Here is a 19929-nt window from a genome sequence, read left to right as displayed (position 1 = left end):
GTGAAAAATAGGAATATTTTTTATTATCACGAACTCGATGTTGTCTAAAATCAACACCATGTTGATGTTGGACAAACATTTCGTGAGGTTCTCACCATAGAGTAACATTTTAGAGATCAGAGAGAGTATGAGGTGGGAAGCCTAGATCTTCTATTATCAACTAAGTAGAAATCAACGCATTGCTTGACACACATTTATTCATTAAATATTTTAGAAATAGCATAACATACAAAATGTTTTGAGATAAGCAAAATACTAAAACACTTATCTTCTATTTCTTAGGTACTTTAGCTAGCCATGAACCCATGTGTCCCGGTAGGCGAGAGTCGTAAATATTCACGTAGTTAAATAGAGAAACATCTCAATTAATAAAACATCATAGACTTTTATTAACTACCTATTCCATCCGATCAAAGTAACGGAAACTCACGTGTCCCGGTAGGCGAGAGTCACAAATATTTCTTACTTTATGAGTTTGACCCACGGTTTCGATTATTATAGACTTAATTCCTATAGTCACCGTAGGGATGAGTCTATAGAAGGTCCATCTATAACCATCTATCCTAAGAAATTTAACCATGTTAAGAAGTCCAGTGAACACCTTCCGTAGGGAGACGAAATCAAAGCACCATGAGGCCCCACTGAACTCTAACCTTGTTAAATCAACGGTGGAGATCGAATTGAAAATTTTTAAAACTCATTATTAAATATTTTAGTATTTTATTCCTTTTTGAAAAAAATATCAACTTAGGTTTTCCAAATTATCAAAATAATCAATAAACCAACTAAGGTTCGCCAAATTATAAAAATAATCAACAAGCCATAGTTTATAATTTTTCCATTAATTCTAAAATTACCATTGAAAATTAATCCAAAAATTAGAATTAATATGTTTCTAATCAATTATTAGGTCCAACTAAAAAGAATAACCTAATACAATTAAGTCAAACTTAGGTAAATAGGCCTTAACAATTCAAGCTTGCATGGAGGAGAGCTGAGTTCAGTATGTCGGACCCACTACTAAGGCTCCCTAACTTCCACACAAAGCCCAAAAAGACAGGAATTTGAACATTTGTTTTATTAATTGTTATTCAATTGATTAGACCAAATCTAGTAATGCAAAGCAAATGGGCCTTCACAAGTGGAACCACCCATAAGAGAGGAATTTAAACTTTACATGTTCAATTGGACCCAAATAAAACCTAACATTTTATGAAAGTTTTATTTGAATTTTCCCACATTTTTTAAACGCAAAAATTGGGCCATCATTATACTTATATTTAAAGCCCAAATGCAAAAAATAACTTAATAATGATGTTTGATATGTTAATAATTGAATTGGCCTAACATGTTATTCTATAAGCATGTATTATTAAATTATGCAAATATACCACAACAATACACTATTTTGTAAAATACCATAATTAATTAACATAGAATTCATCGGACAAAATTCAATATAATTAATTAAACAAGTTACAAAATATTAAATTAATTAAAATAGAATTTATCAAACAAAATTCAATTTCAAATAATTAATTTAACCAAGGTTGTTAAGTTGTTAGGAATGATAAGATATTTTATTTTAAATATTTTAACAAATTTTAAAATATCAAAATATCTTTTAACCAAATTTAAAATATCTAGTATTATCTGATAAATAATTATAAATATTTTAAATAATAAAAATATCTTGAATAATCAGATAACTAATTTTAATATTTTATTTATAACAAAATAAAAAAAAATATTAAAATATCTTGATTATCAGATAACAAATTCAAAATATTTTAAAAAGAAAAAATATCTATAAAATTATCAGATAATCAATTTTAAATATTTTAAACCTAACTGCACAAAATATCCAATTTAAAAAATAAAAAAAAAATTGCGAAAAAATGTCGCGTGCGGGTTCCGGCACCGACGCCGTACGGACGTCCGTACGGATCTGTACGGCATCCGTACGGCCGGGTCCCGCCGGCGGCTCCATGCGTGCCCAGCACACACTGCAAAAATCAGTCCAAATTTTTATTATTATTTTTTAATTTGTATAGTTTTTAAATCCAAAACAAGCCAAAAACAACCAAATTATTACTAAATTTACATAAGAAAACATAACACATACACCAATAACATGTACCATCCAATTAACACCTAACATATCAATCAATTTCATACATGTTCATTCATGAAAATAAACTAGCAACCTATGTCTCTGAGGCCAATTGTAGGAAAAACTCATTGCAGGATATTTATTTATTTTCATGCAATTTACATATTATCAAACAAACATGCAAATTCCTAGAACATGCTCCTATGAAATTGATACAAATACAGAGTAAAATAAAAACTTACATTACGCAGCGGAACTGGAACAACTCCATCATTCAATCTCTCTAACCCTTGATTCCTTTCTATAGCAGAGTATTATCAAGAGATTGAACAAGATCAACAACACAGTCTTCCTCACCAAGCCTTTGATCAACCTAGAACTAGTGTGGGCTGGTTCTCAACACATGAGATAGAGATCTTGAAGAGAAGAAGAAGAGAGAGGCCAAGAAAGGTTAGACTGTCTAGGTTTTCACTTACCAATCAACTGAAACTCACTTGCTTATGAAAACCCTAGATATTATATTCCTTATATAGGCAACTTAATGGGATTTATTTAAATTTAAATTAATTAAAAATAATAAACAAAAATAAAAGCCTTGGGCTGCCATAAATGGACTTGGGTCCAATCTTTTTGTTTTTAATTTAAATCCCAACTGGGCCTAAATTCAAAACATTTTATTTATTTATTTTTAATTAATTAATTAATTCCTTATTCAAATTAACTAATTATAATTTGAAACTTGTTTTAATATTATTTATTTATATTGATACCAATTTATCAATATTAATAAATTTACCCAAAGATTCTCTATTATTCTCTAAATCTCATATCTTTGTAAATTTTCCAAAATTGACCTAGTCAACTTTAAAAATCCTAATTGATAATTAAATCAATTAATTGAGACATTCTAGATGATTTACTCAAAGGTGATGCGGGGACCATGGATCCATGAAATCAAGCTCCAACAAGTTACCGTGAATTTATTTACGAATAATTTCACTACCTTATTAATTCCTCGTGACTCCACTATAGACTCTGTACGCCCTGGTTTTACCACGGGCTGATTAGCAGGTCGAGCCTCAGACTAATCATGGTTTAGTCCGAGGACTCCCCCAGGCCGGAGATCCTGTTTCTAGATCGTACCTTCTTAGCTCGAGGGATCAGAAGGCCTGAAGGCTGGAGATCCTCAGAGGCTCGCCAAGGGCCCCCAAGACTGGAGGAAGGCATCAGAAGGCCTGAAGGATGAAGGCCGGTTCAGGGATGCAGCTCGTGGTACGAGCTGGCCATGGATCTCTGACCCTTTGTAAAGTCAACACACGCAAGATAAACGTGCATATATCTGACATCACGTGTCCGATATCCCCCTGACTTCTCGGACACGCAGCAGGAACGTGCGCATTCAGACACCCACGGCTGGGTTGGGCCGTGCGGCCCATTATCTCCTTACATACTGATTAGACCACACTTATGTGTCAGGTTTAGGAATTAATCATAAATGTTACAGAGTTGATATGACAAATGGTAAGGTCACGGGATGACCTCCCTACCAACTTCCAGGTGCCTTCTCCTATAAATATGGGGACCCTGGGAGTTGATAGGGGTTGGGAAAAATAGTCTCTGAAGAGCCATATACTTTGTAAACCAAATACCCAGAATATATGAATAATATTGACTAGTGGAGTAGAAGGATTTTAACCTTTGAACCACTTAAAAAACGTGTCTTGAGTCACCTAGTTCATTCTCTAAGATTTCATATCTGTGACGGTTCTACTTTCAGTACTAATCCCTTTCTCTTCTTCTCTTAATTACCTGTTGCCGAATAACCGCGTCAACAGACTCGGAATTGAACTCTTGAATTCATAGAACGTATTTTCAAAACCATAAATACGTTATCCATTGTTATAACCATTACAATCAGTCAATCCTCTATCGATGACTTACTAACGAGCTGGGTGCAAATTACCGTTTTACCCATCATCAGTATTTTATCCTTAACTCTCACTAAGTTCCTTATAAATGATATTTCCGTGAACTTAATCACAGAAATGAGATCTCAATCATTTAACCTTTTGAACAAAGCAATTAAGGAAATCATCTTTTCACTTCTCATACAGAAGTTATAGATTTCGTATCTATGAATAATACTCCCACTCAATCACACTAATAAATCTCCAAGATGTAAGTATGGGCTAGACCGTAGGGTAAGCTGGTAACGAACAAGTCAAAAGATTTAAATAATATAATTAGCAGAATATTATCACTCAGAATTAAGATTGACTTAATATATAGTCAACGTTGTGACATTGATTAGATTTGATAACAACGATACTTATTTATCAATCAATAATCAATATCGGTACTAGTCCGATGTAACTAAATACATCCGATCTTATCTACTTGGTCGATGCCTTGGACAAGACATCACATCCTGAATGTGTAAGTAGATCATATCGTAGATTGCCTAATCAGTGAAAATCCAATGCACTGATCTAATCATAGGACTCGTTCTTTTGAACATATAATTACAACTATAATCCACTGTGACTTAGTCACTATAATTGTAACTATCCATATGTTCGGGATTTTATAAATGTTTGTATTATTTCAATAATCATGTAATAAAACAAGTAAGCAACACGGTTTTCAAACTAAAGGATTTCTACTACTTTTATTGATAATATGAAATCGTGCTACATGTCCGACATGGTTTTATAAGGGCATAAAACCCAACATATGTCAAGAAGGTAGTGGGAATGTTTGATCAAAAGGAAGCCAGATCTGTCAACATTGGAGCCCACTTCAAGCTCAAGTCTCTTACAGAAGAAGAAGCGTCTTTTGAAAAAGAAAAGATGAAGGGAGTTCCTTATGCTAATGTTGTTGGTAGCATTATGTATGCTATGGTATCAACAAGACCTGATTTAGCATATGGAATTGGTTTGGTTAGTAGGTTTATGAGCAAACCAAGCTTGGAACATTGGCAAGCTGTAAAATGGTTACTAAGGTACATGAAGGGCACTGCAAACCTACAGATTTTGTACACAAAGTCAGACCAGAATGAATGTGAAGTTATGGGGTATTGTGACTCAGATTTTGCTGGAGATTATGATAAAAAATATTTATCTGGGTATGTTTTCACTATTAGAGGGAATGTTGTAATCTGGAAGTATAATTTACAACATGTTGTGGCTCTCTCCTCGACTGAAGTAGAATACATAGCTCTCACAGAAGCAGTAAAAGAAGTTCTTTGGTTAAAAAGGGGTGATGAGTGAGCTGGGATTTAGACAAGATCATGTGATTGTACATTGTGATTCACAAAGTGCAATACATTTGTCTAAGAATACTGTGTTTCATGAAAGAACGAAACACATAGATGTTAAGCTCCATTTTCTCAGGGATATTGTCTCAAAACAACTTGTCAAGATTGTGAAGATATCCACTGAGATTAACCTAGTTGATATGATGGCTAAGGTCATACCCGTGAGCAAGTTCACTTCAACCTTGAACTTGCTTGGCATCAAGATGGGAATTCCTTAGAGCTAAAGCTAAGGTAGCATTGTCTAATCCGCTGAACCCTGTTTTCGGAATAAGAAGTCAAGGTGGAGAATTGTGAAGATTGTGACTTCTTTCCTCAACCAATCAAAAGATTAGTAAAATGACAGCTCACAGTAATCTGTTGTTTTCAGTTGCATCTACGTTTTCTCTAGTTGCATCTGTGTAGACACCAGTAAGTTGTAACATACTAACTAATTGTTGTTAGTTATAGTTAGTTTCTGTTTGTCTCTTTAGTTCTTGTATCTCGACCCTATATATAGTGTTGACCGCGCTTTTGGCCAACGACGTGAGAACGTCAAAAACGATAGAACCTTCAAGAGAAATTAAACGACACAGACGGGTTTCAAAAGAAAATAAATAACACGCGCAATTTTTATAGTGGTTCAGCCCCAATATGTTGGTAATAGCCTAATCCACTTAGAGTTGTGATTATAGATCTGTACTCAAGATCAGATGAACTGAGCCAACTGAGTTTCTTCAGTACAGATTACAAGAATACAAGAATTATTTCAGATACAAGCACTTTCTCTCTCTAGAAAACTCAGACCCAAAATTTCCCAAAAGTCCCAAAAAGAAGAAGCCCTTTTCTAATCCCATAAGCCATATATTTATAGGCTTAGGATCATACATCTGATATCCCCTAGAATCGAGATATTTCATTATATTTATTATATATAAATTACAAAAATATTCAAAATATAACAGAACACCCAATTTGTGGGAAGAATGAGAGATTCCCGCGTGTGCCAAGACCGGTTCTTGTTGAAGCCGTTTCTGGGGATCTTGACTTAGTCCTCCTCTATCTGGTCGACCCATATCTCCTACTGACCATTCATGCAAGTGCTGGTCGGACACATGCATGCTGGACATATGCAAGTGCTGGTAGGACATGCACTTGCTGGTAGGACATGCATTTGCTGGTCGGACATATGCATGGTGGTAAGACATGCACCCCTCTCCTCTAACATGGCACGTTCTCTGGTCTAGCATGCCATGTCTCTCCTCTAACATGGCACTCTCCTCTAGCATGTCATGTTTCTCGTATAACATGGCACTCTCCTCTAGCATGCCAGGTTTCTCGTCTAACATGGCACTCTCCTCTAGCATGCCATGTCTCTCGTCTAACATTGCACTCTCCTCTAGCATGCCAGTGCTGGTCAGACATGTGCATGCTGGTAGGACAATGTCACTCCTGGGCAGCAATGTCACTCCTGGGCAGTCAAACACGTGACTGGTCGGACAAGGTCATGCCTGGTCGGTCATGACACTTCTCAAGCAGTCAAAACTCTTCATCAGTCTACCGGGTCACTTTATCACAACTCTGAGGAGTCAATGTATTTATTGACTATTTAATGTGTCTTTTACGGACCATGTACTGCCACTTGTCACCTCTATTGCCACGTCATCGATCTCCAATTTTTTGGGATAACATATAGTTTTAGGCCTGATCAACCTAAGGGTATTAAATTTCTGAGAGTTTTGGCTGAGAGCAAGAACTGTGTTGTAATACTCTATTGAGAGAGTGTTTCAAGAGAAGTTGGATGAGTGTTGTTGTAATCTTGAGAGCTTGGAGGGTGTAATCTAGTTTCAGATATAGTGGATTTGACTTAGGCATTGCTGCCTAGCCTTGGATGTAGGATCAACCAAACTGGTTGTATCTGAACCAAGTATTCTTGGTGTTCTTTCTTATGTTTTACTTTTGATTACTTTTGAGTTTGTTTAATTGTCTATTACTTGTTCTTCTTTGTTGCTATTCTTTGTGCACTGTATTGGCTATGTTGTGCAGGTCCTAATCCCCCCTCCACAATTTCATTATTAAATCCCACAAAATCTAAGGTTAATTATTGTATAATAGTTTAGGTAGAATGTCAAAATTAGTTTAACAAACTAATTATTGTATCTAACTATAACAAACATCTTGTTCTCTTTGGAACGTACATTTTGTTGACATATATAAGAATGTTAAAATCAAGCGTCCTGTTAAAAAAATTAATCTTTTTTAAAATTTAATTGGTAACTACATATTAGTTATTTATAAAAAGAAAAAATTGTGAAACAAGGTTAATTAATATAATGACCAAACCTTTGAATTCTTCTTATTAGTATCCTCTTACGTTTTAATTATAAATTTATAAAATTTCAAATGTTTTAATTAACATTAAAAAAAATTGTTATCTTATATTAATTACTATAATTTATGTGTCAATGTCTAATATACTTGAATATCAAATTATCTTGAAGAAACATTTTTCAAAAGTACTTGAATAATGTGCAATTACACTTGAATATTGTGACATTATATTAACTAATTCCAATATAAACTACTTTCACATTCAAAATAATAAAATAAAAATAACAGATCAAAAAATTTTAGAAAAAGATTAGAAACCCAATATTTTCTGTTCATCAGCTACACTCGGACAAAAATTACCATTTCTGGTGAAGAACCGATTTCACCTTCTTCAATAAATGTAAGGCATAAAATGAAAAAGCAATTTGCCAAACTCACACATTATTTTAATTAAAAAGAAGTACAAAAAAAAAATTACTTTTCATAAATATGACTTTTATTTTATTATTTTGCAAAAATATGAAAATTATACTTTTTATAATTTATATAGAAAAATTTATTAGAGAAAAAATAAAGTATAAAAAACATAATTGCTAACTAACTAAATATGTCAAACTTGATTAAGAGTAAAATTATGACATAAATCAAATTTTATACAAAAATAAAGGAAACTAAACTCATAAAAATGAAAATTCTTAAAAACAGCTATAGAATAATTTTTTTTTTTTTGAAAAAATCAATATATTTTTGCAAACTTTATTAAAAAAACTCATATAAATATAATTTCCTAAAAAAAAGCCATATGTTTGCAAGTTTTCCATCAATATTTGCCCTTGCATTTTAGTGGTCAAATCCCAACCTACAATACCAAAATTAACCATAGACTTCAATCCAATGGCTATAAATGGATCTCAAACCTAAAATGAAGTGAGGAATTAAATAATGGGATCTTTACAGTTATATATCTATAATATAAAATAATTATAAAAATCACCTACAAAATTTTATTTACAAAAATACCTTACCACGTCATCAAAAAATAGCTGATTCTAAAAGTAATATACATGAATTTGAAACTTTCCCGAAATCTCAATTTTCTTGGGTTTAAAAAAATAATATTTTAGTTACTTAAAATGTTAATAGGTTATCAATTAATTACTTTTTTTCACCGTTTTTTGTACCTCTTTTTTGAACTTTTGTTTTTTTTCATGGTACAGGGCCCCCTCTCTCTCTCCACTACACTTTTTTTTTATTAATTTCTTACATTCTCTTTTATCTTTGATTTCAAAAATATTTTCCGGCCAAACTACTAGTCGACTGGGCTCAAAAGTGGTAACATCGCGACCTACTCTTCAAGTTTATCATTTTGATATGTGGGAAGCATATGTTTTTTAGTTATCGTCGAAGAAGTTGACCAAAATAAAAGACAACCTTTTAGTTTCTTTTTTATAGTGTGTTGACCAAAAAGCAACTAAATTTTAAACTTGATCAAAATTTATATTCTTATTTTACATTTAAAAAATATTATATTGTATTCTAAATAACTTAACTTTATTTAAAAATATTCAAAGTAACTTTTTTAAAATAGATTTTTTAGGATAATGTTTGATAACTTTTAAATAGAATATAAAAAAATTATTGTATAGTATTCTAAAAGTAACTTTTAATAATAAGTTATATAGTAATTTGTTATATTTTATTGTAGCTCATTAGTTTCTCAAAAGTAACTAATCGACAACATAAAAGTATCTTAAGTAATAAGACATCATAATATAACTTCAAAATGGCTAATCAGTGACTTAAGATAAAAAAATTTTAAAAATAAGTATTGGAGGTAACCAAAATGTATATAAAAAATATACTATAAAAATAATTTTTTTCATGAAAAAAGTAACTAATTGGTAACTTATTAACATTTTAAGTAACTAAAATGTTGCAATTTTAAACCCAAAAAAACGGAAAAAATAAAATTTCGGGAAAGTTTCAAATTCAGCTATATTATTTTTAGAATCCAGTATTTTTTGATGACGTGACAAAGTATTTTTGTAAATAAATTTTATAAGTGATTTATGTTATTAAATTATAAAAAACAATAAAAATGTAAATTTCTCTTAAATAATTGATTATATATAAATAAAAATGGAGCTAGATCGCTCTTCTTCTCCATCCTTCATTAATCATTCTTCCCATTCTTTTACTAGTCTAAACTTACAATGACATATTTCAAACTTATTTATTTTTTAATTTGTTTTACAATATTGATTGTATACCCTTTTTTCAACATAGTAATTTAACTTATATGCTATAACATATGATCAAATTTGAAAAAAAAAAAAGTAGGTAACCATTTGGTACCCTGTGTTTTTGCAAAGTATCATTTTGGTACCTTCTGTCTTCAATAATGCTCATATGGTACCCTGTATTTTAAAATCGTACATATTTGGTACCCTAAACTCAAATTTAATTAATTTTACCAATTTAATCAAACTGCTGTCAATTATGTAAGTTCCAAATTTAAATTTAATTACTTAATTACATATAACTGATGACAGTTTGATCATATTGACAAAATTTTATCTATTAAATCTGAGTCTAGGGTATCAAATATATATAATTTTAAAATACATGGTACTATATGAGTATTATTGAAAACAGAGAGTACTAAAGTGATACTTTGCAAAAACATAAGGTACCAAATGAATAAATTCCCGAAAAAAATGATATAATTCAATTAAACAAGCTATACCATTTCTGAATATTGCCCTATAAACAATATATGTTTCTTTTATGAGAAAATATTAATTTGACCTTATATTATGAATGTGCAATTAATCTCCACGTGTTTACAAAAGAGTAATGATATGTGCACTCAAATATTACACACATTGATGTAGCAGTTTCGCTTAGCCGATCATATTTATTAAAATTAGGACCCACTATTTTAAAAAACAGTGACACATCACTGTGTGTAATGTTTAAGTGCACATATCATTACTCGTTTACATCAATTGAAGTAAGAAGTATATTAATTACCAATAAATTACGCATTGAATACCAATATCATATGAAAAATAATAAATTACACACCCCACACCAAACACCAAACACATTTATACCTCCTAATACTAAAATAGATACAACATTTGTATTCGCATTACTTTGGCCGAGGATGGTTGGCACGAACGTGGCCCACGTCACTTGGTTGCTCTCCTTTCTTTTCTTCTCCGAAATAGTGGCGTCTATAACTCTGTACACTTCCATTTTGCATTAAACACTTCACTAAAAAACACAACTTTCAATTTCAATTTCAATTCATTACAACTTATCAACCAAAGCACCAAACTTTCTTTTTGCATCATCCCGTTAACTCTCTCTTCTTGACTTTTTAGCTTTCAAATCATACGTTTTTTCAACTGAAGCTTTTACTCCTCTGCCACCGGGGGGACCGGTCTGTAGTCTGGCTGGGTCTTCTTTGACTAATCAAAACTTGCCCATTTGAAAAGCAGCGTCTGAGGCCCCCCCAAGTCTTAAAAACCAAGGCGAAAAAGACCATCTTTGCTGCTAGGCTCTAATGGAGGAAAACCAAGAAATCGTACTGACCCAGATGAGGAAATCGGTGGAGAAGCTTGGTTCTTCTATTGAGGTACAAAAACTCATATTGTGTGATTATCAAGTGTACTTATTAGTCTGATCGTTTTTGTTTTTTTGGCAGAAGCATGGTGAGCCAACACTGATGAGATTCTTAATTGCGAGGTCTATGGACCCAGATAAAGCAGCAAAGATGTTTGTTCAGTGGCAGAAATGGAGGGCTTCGCTTGTTCCAAATGGGTCCATCTCTGCCTCGGAAGTACCAGACGAGTTGGCAGCCAAAAAGCTTTATTTGCAGGGCTTATCAAACAAGGGATACCCAGTGATGATTGTTAAAGCGAGCAACCATTTTCATTCAAAAGACCAACTTCAATTCAAAAGTAATTCACCATATATACTTTCTTTCTTTTTTTTCTAATGAAAATGCTTTCTCTTATTTACTGTCAAAAACATCTCTACAAACTTTTTTCCTAAGCTGATGATAGTCTTACATGTCTGGTATTTTTTTTCCCTCTGGTTGATTCTGATCTAGTGGATGCATTGATGCCTTTTGATAAAAGTTTGTCCAATTAGTGGACCATCATTGAATGTGACAACAAGAGAAGAGTTCACGTAGAATGGTTTAGGATATATTGTTGAATTAGTGTGTCAGCCTTTATTACTTGTTTTGTGACACCTAACCATATGGGACCGCACCATGTTGTTTCTTAATGTTTTGGGTGACCTTTTACATTATCTGAAAGATTTTGTGCTGTGTTTGTTTGATCTTCGTGGGCTTTTCTATCTTCAGAGAGTAAACTAATGAAAGCCAGTTAATATGTGTGAAAGTGAATCTTCACAGAAGTCAGCTCATCTGATCTCAATTATCTTATTATATTAGCACCTTTACCCACCACATGTAATTTTAATATAATTATTCTTGTTATATTATAAGATTAGGATTAAGGTTCCATCAGCGGAAATTTTCATTGATCATACATACTCTAAGACCAAGTAAGCTTCTCTTTGGCAATCATTGACTGTATGAGGCTTCAGAAATAGTAAACATGGATACTAGAAAAAAAAGAATGAAAACAACAATAATAATAAAACCAAGTCTAAATATCCTTTTGTTTTCTCTTGTTTCCAATGCAGAATTTGTGGTCCACCTTCTTGACAAAACAATTGCCAGGTAATATTTGGTTTTGCTTTGTGACTGGGCTAATGACTTTTTTGTTGTTTAAGGGCTTCATTACTTTATTTTTTCTACCAAATTTTAGATTATTTTAATATTTTAAACCCTAATAAATAAGAAAAACATAAAGAGGAAAACAACTGAGGGAATGACTCAATGAAAGGAGCATGGTGGTAACTTTTGAATAATGTAGACATAAAATTATATGGAAAAAAACTTCTTTCAGTGTTGTTGGTATATTCATAATTGTTAAGCATAGTTGATAAGCCTTGTCATGTTTATTGAACCTGAAAACGATAATTTTTGGTATATTCCAAGTCCATTCACTTATATAAATTAAAATACATCATTGCTCTGCTTATTACTAGAAGCATGATCTGCTAACATGAGTTGAGAACAATTTTTAGTGAAAGAATCGGAGTATCGTTTAATTTGATTGTTCATTCTGCTTCAGTTCTTTTAAAGGAAGAGAGATTGGGGATGAAAAGTTGATTGGCATTCTTGATCTGACAGACATCTCATACAAGAACATTGATGCACGTGGACTGATCACGGGATTTCAGTTTCTACAGGTGTTTCTCTTATATTTTAGTCTCTTATTATAGCGTCTTCCTTCGCCTGAGAATATGTCAAATGGTTCATGCTTCTAGCCTTGTAACAATTTACAGTTGTTCTTTGCTTTTCTACTTTATGCAATGTGCGTAGTTGTCAAATACTGAACCATGTTTACCTGGCTTTATCAAACCCTCAAAATTCGTCGTCTAACTGATATTTAACTGTCGTTTCCCTCAAAGATTTTGTCATGTGCTTGAAAATTCTCATTAATTTTTAACTGGTTTGGTGATTTTTCATGCTTTTCATATTCAGAACATTTTAATTTTCAACTAAATTTGTTTGTTGAAGTTGGTTTCTGATGTAATGAACATTGGTTTAAGCTAATTGTTTCCATTCATAGTAAATAGCTACTATCTAATTCTGTTAATATTAGTTAGGTTCTATTTTGTTGATTTTAGAAATGATCGTTTAGTTCGACCAGATTAATAGAAGGATGCATTATTCTCTGGCCATTGAGTAGTTTGCGTGGGAAAAGAGTTCTGCTCGTCCTAGTTAGTAATGTTGTTATATATAGCTCTAACCGAGCTGCTGTGAAGCAGATTTTACAGCAGATTTCGCAATTTCAGATTTCTTTCAAAGCCTTTCTCTCTTGTTTTTAGCTTTCTCTCTTGTCTCGTGAGCGCACCTCAGTTTCAATGAAACTTCACCATTTCCTATATCGTCATCTGATGGTTTGAAATTTTTGGAGGTTCCATTGTGATCCTTATAGCTCTATATCAGTTATATGGATGTGTAATTCTACTAATGTAATAATTGTAACCATTTGTATACCTATTAAACCTGCAGGCGTACTACCCCGAACGTCTGGCAAAGTGCTTCATTTTAAACATGCCTTGGTTCTTTGTAAGCGTTTGGAGGCTGGTTTCACGCTTCCTTGAGAAGGCGACTCTAGAAAAGGTACTTTTATCCACCAGTAACTGATAGGATGTAAACTCATGATGAATTGGTGCATTGTAAGTACATATGCCTCAAATTTACAATTCAATAGGCTGAAGTACCAAAAAGGAAAATTTTGTAAAATGCTAAAAGCCATATGAGAATCTAACGATAACGATCCATAGTTTGGGTTCTTGATTGACACTATATTCTTTGCTATTGAACATTGGACACTAGTCACACACTGATTTTTTAGATTGCCAATTTCCTTAGGAGACACAATTTAATGAACAAGTTTCTGTGTTGACTCTCAAATATTCATTTCATTATGATACACAGAACTTTAGCATTGTTAAACATAAAAACCCGAATTAGATCAGACTCTCACAGTTAAACAAAATATTTCTCATTGGTTCTCAAGTCTGACTTATTTTATATTCACAAGAAATGCTTTAGACAGAACAAAGTTTCATAGTGTTTGGTGGGAATTTTGAAATGCAGGTCGTGATTGTGACCAGTGACGATGAGAAAAGAGATTTCATAGAAGAAGTCGGAGGAGAAACCTTGCCAGAAGAGTATGGCGGACGTGCAAAACTAAGAGCGATCCAAGAGGTAGAATTGGCCCCATTGGAGGATTGAATGCAAAAAATACTAAGGTTTGGCTAACTGCTATCAAATGGTCAGGTGTTAATGATAAATGTATTGCTGAGATAGCATAGCAGGCTGCTGCTTCAAGCTATTTTCTTCTCCAAGAGTTATTTATAATATGATTATGATTATATGGTGTCATGTCAATACCTACCTTCCTATCCTTCCATTTCTGCCTAATATATACAAGTGACTCTTCTCAAATAACAACTGAGGAATAGCTTTGTTTATCTAGTTAATATTTATATTTATATAAAAGCTTATCTTGTCTGGGATGTAGATGATCTATGTCAATATCCATGTGGTTTTTAGGTCAAAGTGAAAACAATGGTGGAAATAACTTTACCATGTTTCTTTGAGAAAACTTCTATTATTAGTATTATAAAATAAAGGGATTTTACTCATTTGTTACATTGTGTTTTTGCAAAATATCGTTTTAATACTTTTTTTTTTTCGATAATGCTCACATGGTATCTTGAATTTTAAAATCATGCATATTTGGTACCTTAGATTCTGATTTGATAAATAAAATTTTAGCAATATGATTAAATTGTCATCAATTATATGTAATTAAGTAACTAAATTTGAATTTGAAACTCGTATAATTGAGACTTTTTTTTTTCGATAATGCTCACATGGTATCTTGAATTTTAAAATCATGCATATTTGGTACCTTAGATTCTGATTTGATAAATAAAATTTTAGCAATATGACTAAATTGTCATCAATTATATGTAATTAAGTAACTAAATTTGAATTTGGAACTCGTATAATTGAGAGTAGTTGATTAAATTTGTAATTTTTTATAAATTAAATTTGAGTTTAGGGTACTTAATATGTACAAATTTAAAATATAGAGTATCAAGTATGTACGACTTCAAAATACAATGTATCAAATGAGTATTATTGTAAACATAAAGTACTAAAATGATATTTTATAGAATAATACGTTAACAAATGGTTCCCTACCCAAAATAAAACAAACCTTGAATAGTCTTGAGAAAAAACCACTTTGAGATCAGATTTTCATGATTTTGGAAATAGAATTAGAGCCATAAGAAAAATTAGTCGCATTAATTATTACTAAGGAACTGTTAAAAGCATCCAAATCAAATTTGGTCTTGGTTATTTTTGGTTTTGGTTATCAGAAAGCTCAATCAAATGAAAATAAATATCTTTTGCCATGATTATTGAGCTAAGCCTTCAAAACATGCTGTATGTTTATCATTTTTTTTCAATTTCATTTTAATTGTATAAATAGTTCAATAAATTTCAAAAGCAAAAAAAAAAAAAAAAGGAAAAAAACCAACCAAAATGGAAAAAACAAATGGTTTTGCCCTTAGTTTACATAAATGTGTTTATGTGTGAACTCTTGTTTTTCCCCCACTAAATTTGTAAGATATGCTTAGGTTTTGGGTTCATAGTACAACGATAAATTAAATTATTTAATAAATTTTAGACAATGTTTTTAGTAAATATATAATTACAAATTATTAAATAATTTAATCTACAATTACATTTAAATTCTATAGCTAACAAATTTTTGCCCGTACTGAAAGGCCGAAGCTTTTATTATCTTTTAATGAAAATCTTAACATATAAATTAGAATAATATGTTATTTAGGAAAGAAAACTATGACATTCATTAAAGTAATTAATCCATACAACTCTCATGACTTGGAATACTTACTTTGGACTATTTGAAATGATAAGGATAATCTCTTGCATATTGAGGCTAAGAAATCTCCGCAAGAATTTTTTATTTTTTTGGAAATTACATCATTTAAGGCTTTATTTCAATTATGTAAAAAAATATGAGAGTTTTTATAAAGAATAAATAGTATTTTTGTCACCTGAACTTTTGACACTATCAGATTGTACTCCTTAAAATATATGGTCTATAAAAATTTTTCCTTTAACTATTGACATTATCATATCATGCACCCTATTACGATTTGTATAAAATAATTAATATTTTTGTCTCCCGAATTACGACAACTATGAAATTGTGGCCCTTTTAATTATAAAAATTTTAAAAATCTATTTTTCTATTAGTTATTAAAAAATTAAAGAAAAATTATTAAAAAAATCAATAAAAGACCAAAATTATTTAAAATTCATTTTAAATATATTAAATTTAAAAATATTTTTTAAAAGACAAATTAAATTGTTACAAATAAAAAAAGCATATTCAATTCTTTTTCTTTATTATTTTTAATATATTTTTCTAATTATTTTCTATTTTTTTATTTTTTTCCCAATGTTTTTAATTAATTAAGTTGTATATATTTCTTTTAAAGTTAGTATATTTTAAATTTTTAATATTATATATATATTTAATTTTTAAAATAATTTTAGAGGGAAAATGAAAGAATAGTAAGTAATTAGAAAAATTAATAAAAAAGAATAAAGAAGAAGAAGAGAATATGTTTTTTTTTTAATTGTAACAATGTAAATTTCTTTTAAAAAATATTTTTAAACTTAAATGTATTTAAAAAGGAATTTAAAATAATTTTAGTCTTTCATTTATTTTTTTAATAATTTTTCTTTAATTTTTTAAGAACTAATAGAAAATTTTATTTTTAAAATTTTATAATTAAATGTGTCACAGTTTAGTAGTTGTCTAAGTTTGGGAGGGGGTAAAAATGCTAATTATTTTATGCAAATCATAACAAGGGGTACGATATGATAGTATCAATAGTTCATGGAAAAATTTTAACAGACAGTATATTTTAGGAGGCAAAAATATTAATGTTATATATTCTTTTATAAATTCTTATTTTATGATTTTTTTTTCTAAAATCTTATGTTTATAGGTTTCCTTTTTCCATATTTTTCTATAAATTTGTGTTTATGTCATACTTTTGTTCCTAATTAAGTTTTAAAAAATTGAGAGGTTAGTTTTTGTATATTTGTAATCCTTATTTGTTCATTTGTTTGTTTTTTTATAAAAAAAAAATAGAATTATTTCTTTTCCACTTTTTTCTTATATTTTTTCATTTCTCTTCTATAGCCTTTTCATTTTTTCCTTCCATTTTTTTTCCTTTTTTTATTCCACTAATTCTATTCTCCTTCCATTTTTTCCTTTCATTTTTTTTCATTTTTATTATTATACTTTTTTTTACAAATTTTTCTACTATATGTAAAAAAAAAGTTTTTTAGCTTTTTCCTTTTACTTTATTTCCTTCTTCTTTTTCTTCTAACTTTTTTTAATGTTAAGTAACTGGTTACTTAATAGACTATCTTTCACATATATATATTTTCAAATATAGATGTTTCCATTAGGTAAACCGTTACCATCTTTGGAATTACTAGTTACCTCTATTATGGGTAAATGGTTACCTAATAGATTATATTTCACATATTTATATCTTTTTCTAAATATGGATGTTTCTATAGGGTAAACCGTTACGATTTTTGGTTACCCAACTTATATCATGGGTAACCAGTTATCATGAGGATAACATTTTACCATCTTAAGGGTAACCAGATACTCATATCATGAGTAACTAGTTAACCAAAATGATAACTTGATACCATTTTAGAGGTAATTAGTTACCATCCTTGGGGTTACATCAATGAACATAAATTAAGCTGAATAATACTTAGTGGTTCTATACATGATCTCCAAGATTTATCAACAAAATGAAAAATAACTTGCATATAATCAATATACATACAAAAGTTATAATAAAAATCTAAAACAATATTAAATAAAAGGAGCAAACAAACTCAAAGGCAATAAGCTAGATTATGTCCTTACTTATAGCTAGGCTAAGCAACATTCAAGAACACAACCAATACACTCGTATGGTGGAATGAAAAAAAATGAAGGAAACTATCAAAAATCAAACAAAATGAAAAAAAAAACGGGGGAATGAAATAAATAGTACTCTTTTTGTGCAAATTCTCATTGAAACAACACCACCTTCAAGCTTGTCCACGCAAAAAAGAATACTCATAGGGGTGTAAGAGAGAGGGAGTGATGATAGTGAGTTATAAATAGGTAGAAGAATAACATGCTTACTAGATATTGGATAGTGAGTCATATTTTTGTAAAACAACCTAAAAAAAAAGTCACAAGTATGAATTTTTTTTTTGGGTACTTTACAAAAATAAGTGAAAAAATAAGTTACTTTCTATGTTTATGGACATAAAGCTTATTCCACAAAATATGATAACTTTAGCAAACAAAAATAATAATAATAAAATATAGGAATCCCATAAAATACTATAAACAAGATACCATAAATAAAAATACACTCTATATCTTACTTTCCTCTCTTTCTCATGTATATTTCACCTACTCTCTCCATTTTCTCTCACAACAATGACAGTTAACAATTTTCTCACAACAATGAGAGCTCTCTCACATTGGCAACTAAAAACGGATGTCGTATTGCCGGTCACCATTGACGTCATCTCTGGTTCTTCCTCTCCTTCTTTTTTATTTTTATAAAAGGCACCCACATTTTAAGAAAAAATATCATTTTATATATAAATATTTTATAAAAATATCATATTTTGCATAAGGCTCCTCACGGTTCAAGACGCCCCTATTAAAAATGAGTTATTTGTTACTAATTAGATTTTTAATTTTGTAGGGATTTAATATTTAAGATAAAAATTTTAATTAGTTTTAATAAAAAGAGCACAAAGTTCGGAGGGCAAAATTGCTAATTATTCTACACATAACACTATCACATCAATAGACAAAATGTCACATCATCAATCTGTTAGCATAATAGAACGAAATCTAATAGAAATCCATATTTCAGTAACGTGTATAGTTTGAAGGGAATTTTTAATATCGCAGATCATTTGGTGTAACGCCCTAATTTCTCATAGATTATCGAGAACACAGCGTTGGGTCATAATCGTAAATATTGCTCTTTTATTTAATAAAAACTTAAAAATAAATACATGGATCCATGGTTTTATAAAAATAAAATACTTGTCTTTAACATAAAAATAAGCAACATTTAAATAAAACAAACTTTAAAATAAATAAATAAATTGGCTCACTTGATCTTGCTCGACTATATGGTCCCCAACGAATACATCACGAAACTCTTAGGTCCCACTCGCCACCGGCCTTTCTATCTTTAATTACCTGAAATAACAACATCATAAGGAGTGAGCTTCTAAGCCCAGTAAAGAAAATACAAACAAGGGTTAGTCATATAATCAGACATAATATATATTCACCAAAGACATACAAACACAAACATCTAGATCGTATCATATCTTAAGTCATAATTCTAAATCATAATATAAGTCATAAATCATAAA

The 19929-nt window shown here is 30.5% G+C and overlaps 1 protein-coding gene across 2 annotated transcripts; it reads left to right on the top strand.

Annotated features, from left to right (window-relative positions):
• The first annotated feature begins 10962 nt into the window (after positions 1 to 10962).
• On the top strand, positions 10963 to 14916 carry LOC133824498 (sec14 cytosolic factor). Of its 2 annotated transcripts, none has more exons than XM_062257389.1 (6): positions 10963 to 11379; positions 11452 to 11704; positions 12459 to 12495; positions 12953 to 13070; positions 13900 to 14010; positions 14491 to 14916. In XM_062257389.1, the coding sequence occupies exons 1-6, from the start codon at positions 11308 to 11310 to the stop codon at positions 14626 to 14628; spliced, it is 729 nt and encodes a 242-aa protein (XP_062113373.1). In that variant the 5' UTR covers positions 10963 to 11307; the 3' UTR covers positions 14629 to 14916. The 2 variants fall into 2 exon arrangements, with proteins under 2 accessions (XP_062113373.1, XP_062113372.1); XM_062257388.1 differs by having other exon boundaries at positions 11449 to 11704.
• Positions 14917 to 19929: the final 5013 nt, after the last annotated feature.

This window comes from Humulus lupulus, chromosome 3, assembly GCF_963169125.1.
Source record: "Humulus lupulus chromosome 3, drHumLupu1.1, whole genome shotgun sequence".
Taxonomy (NCBI): Eukaryota; Viridiplantae; Streptophyta; class Magnoliopsida; order Rosales; family Cannabaceae; genus Humulus; species Humulus lupulus.
Note: the sequence above shows the minus strand (reverse complement) of the source record. Positions and strands in the feature narration are given on the sequence as shown.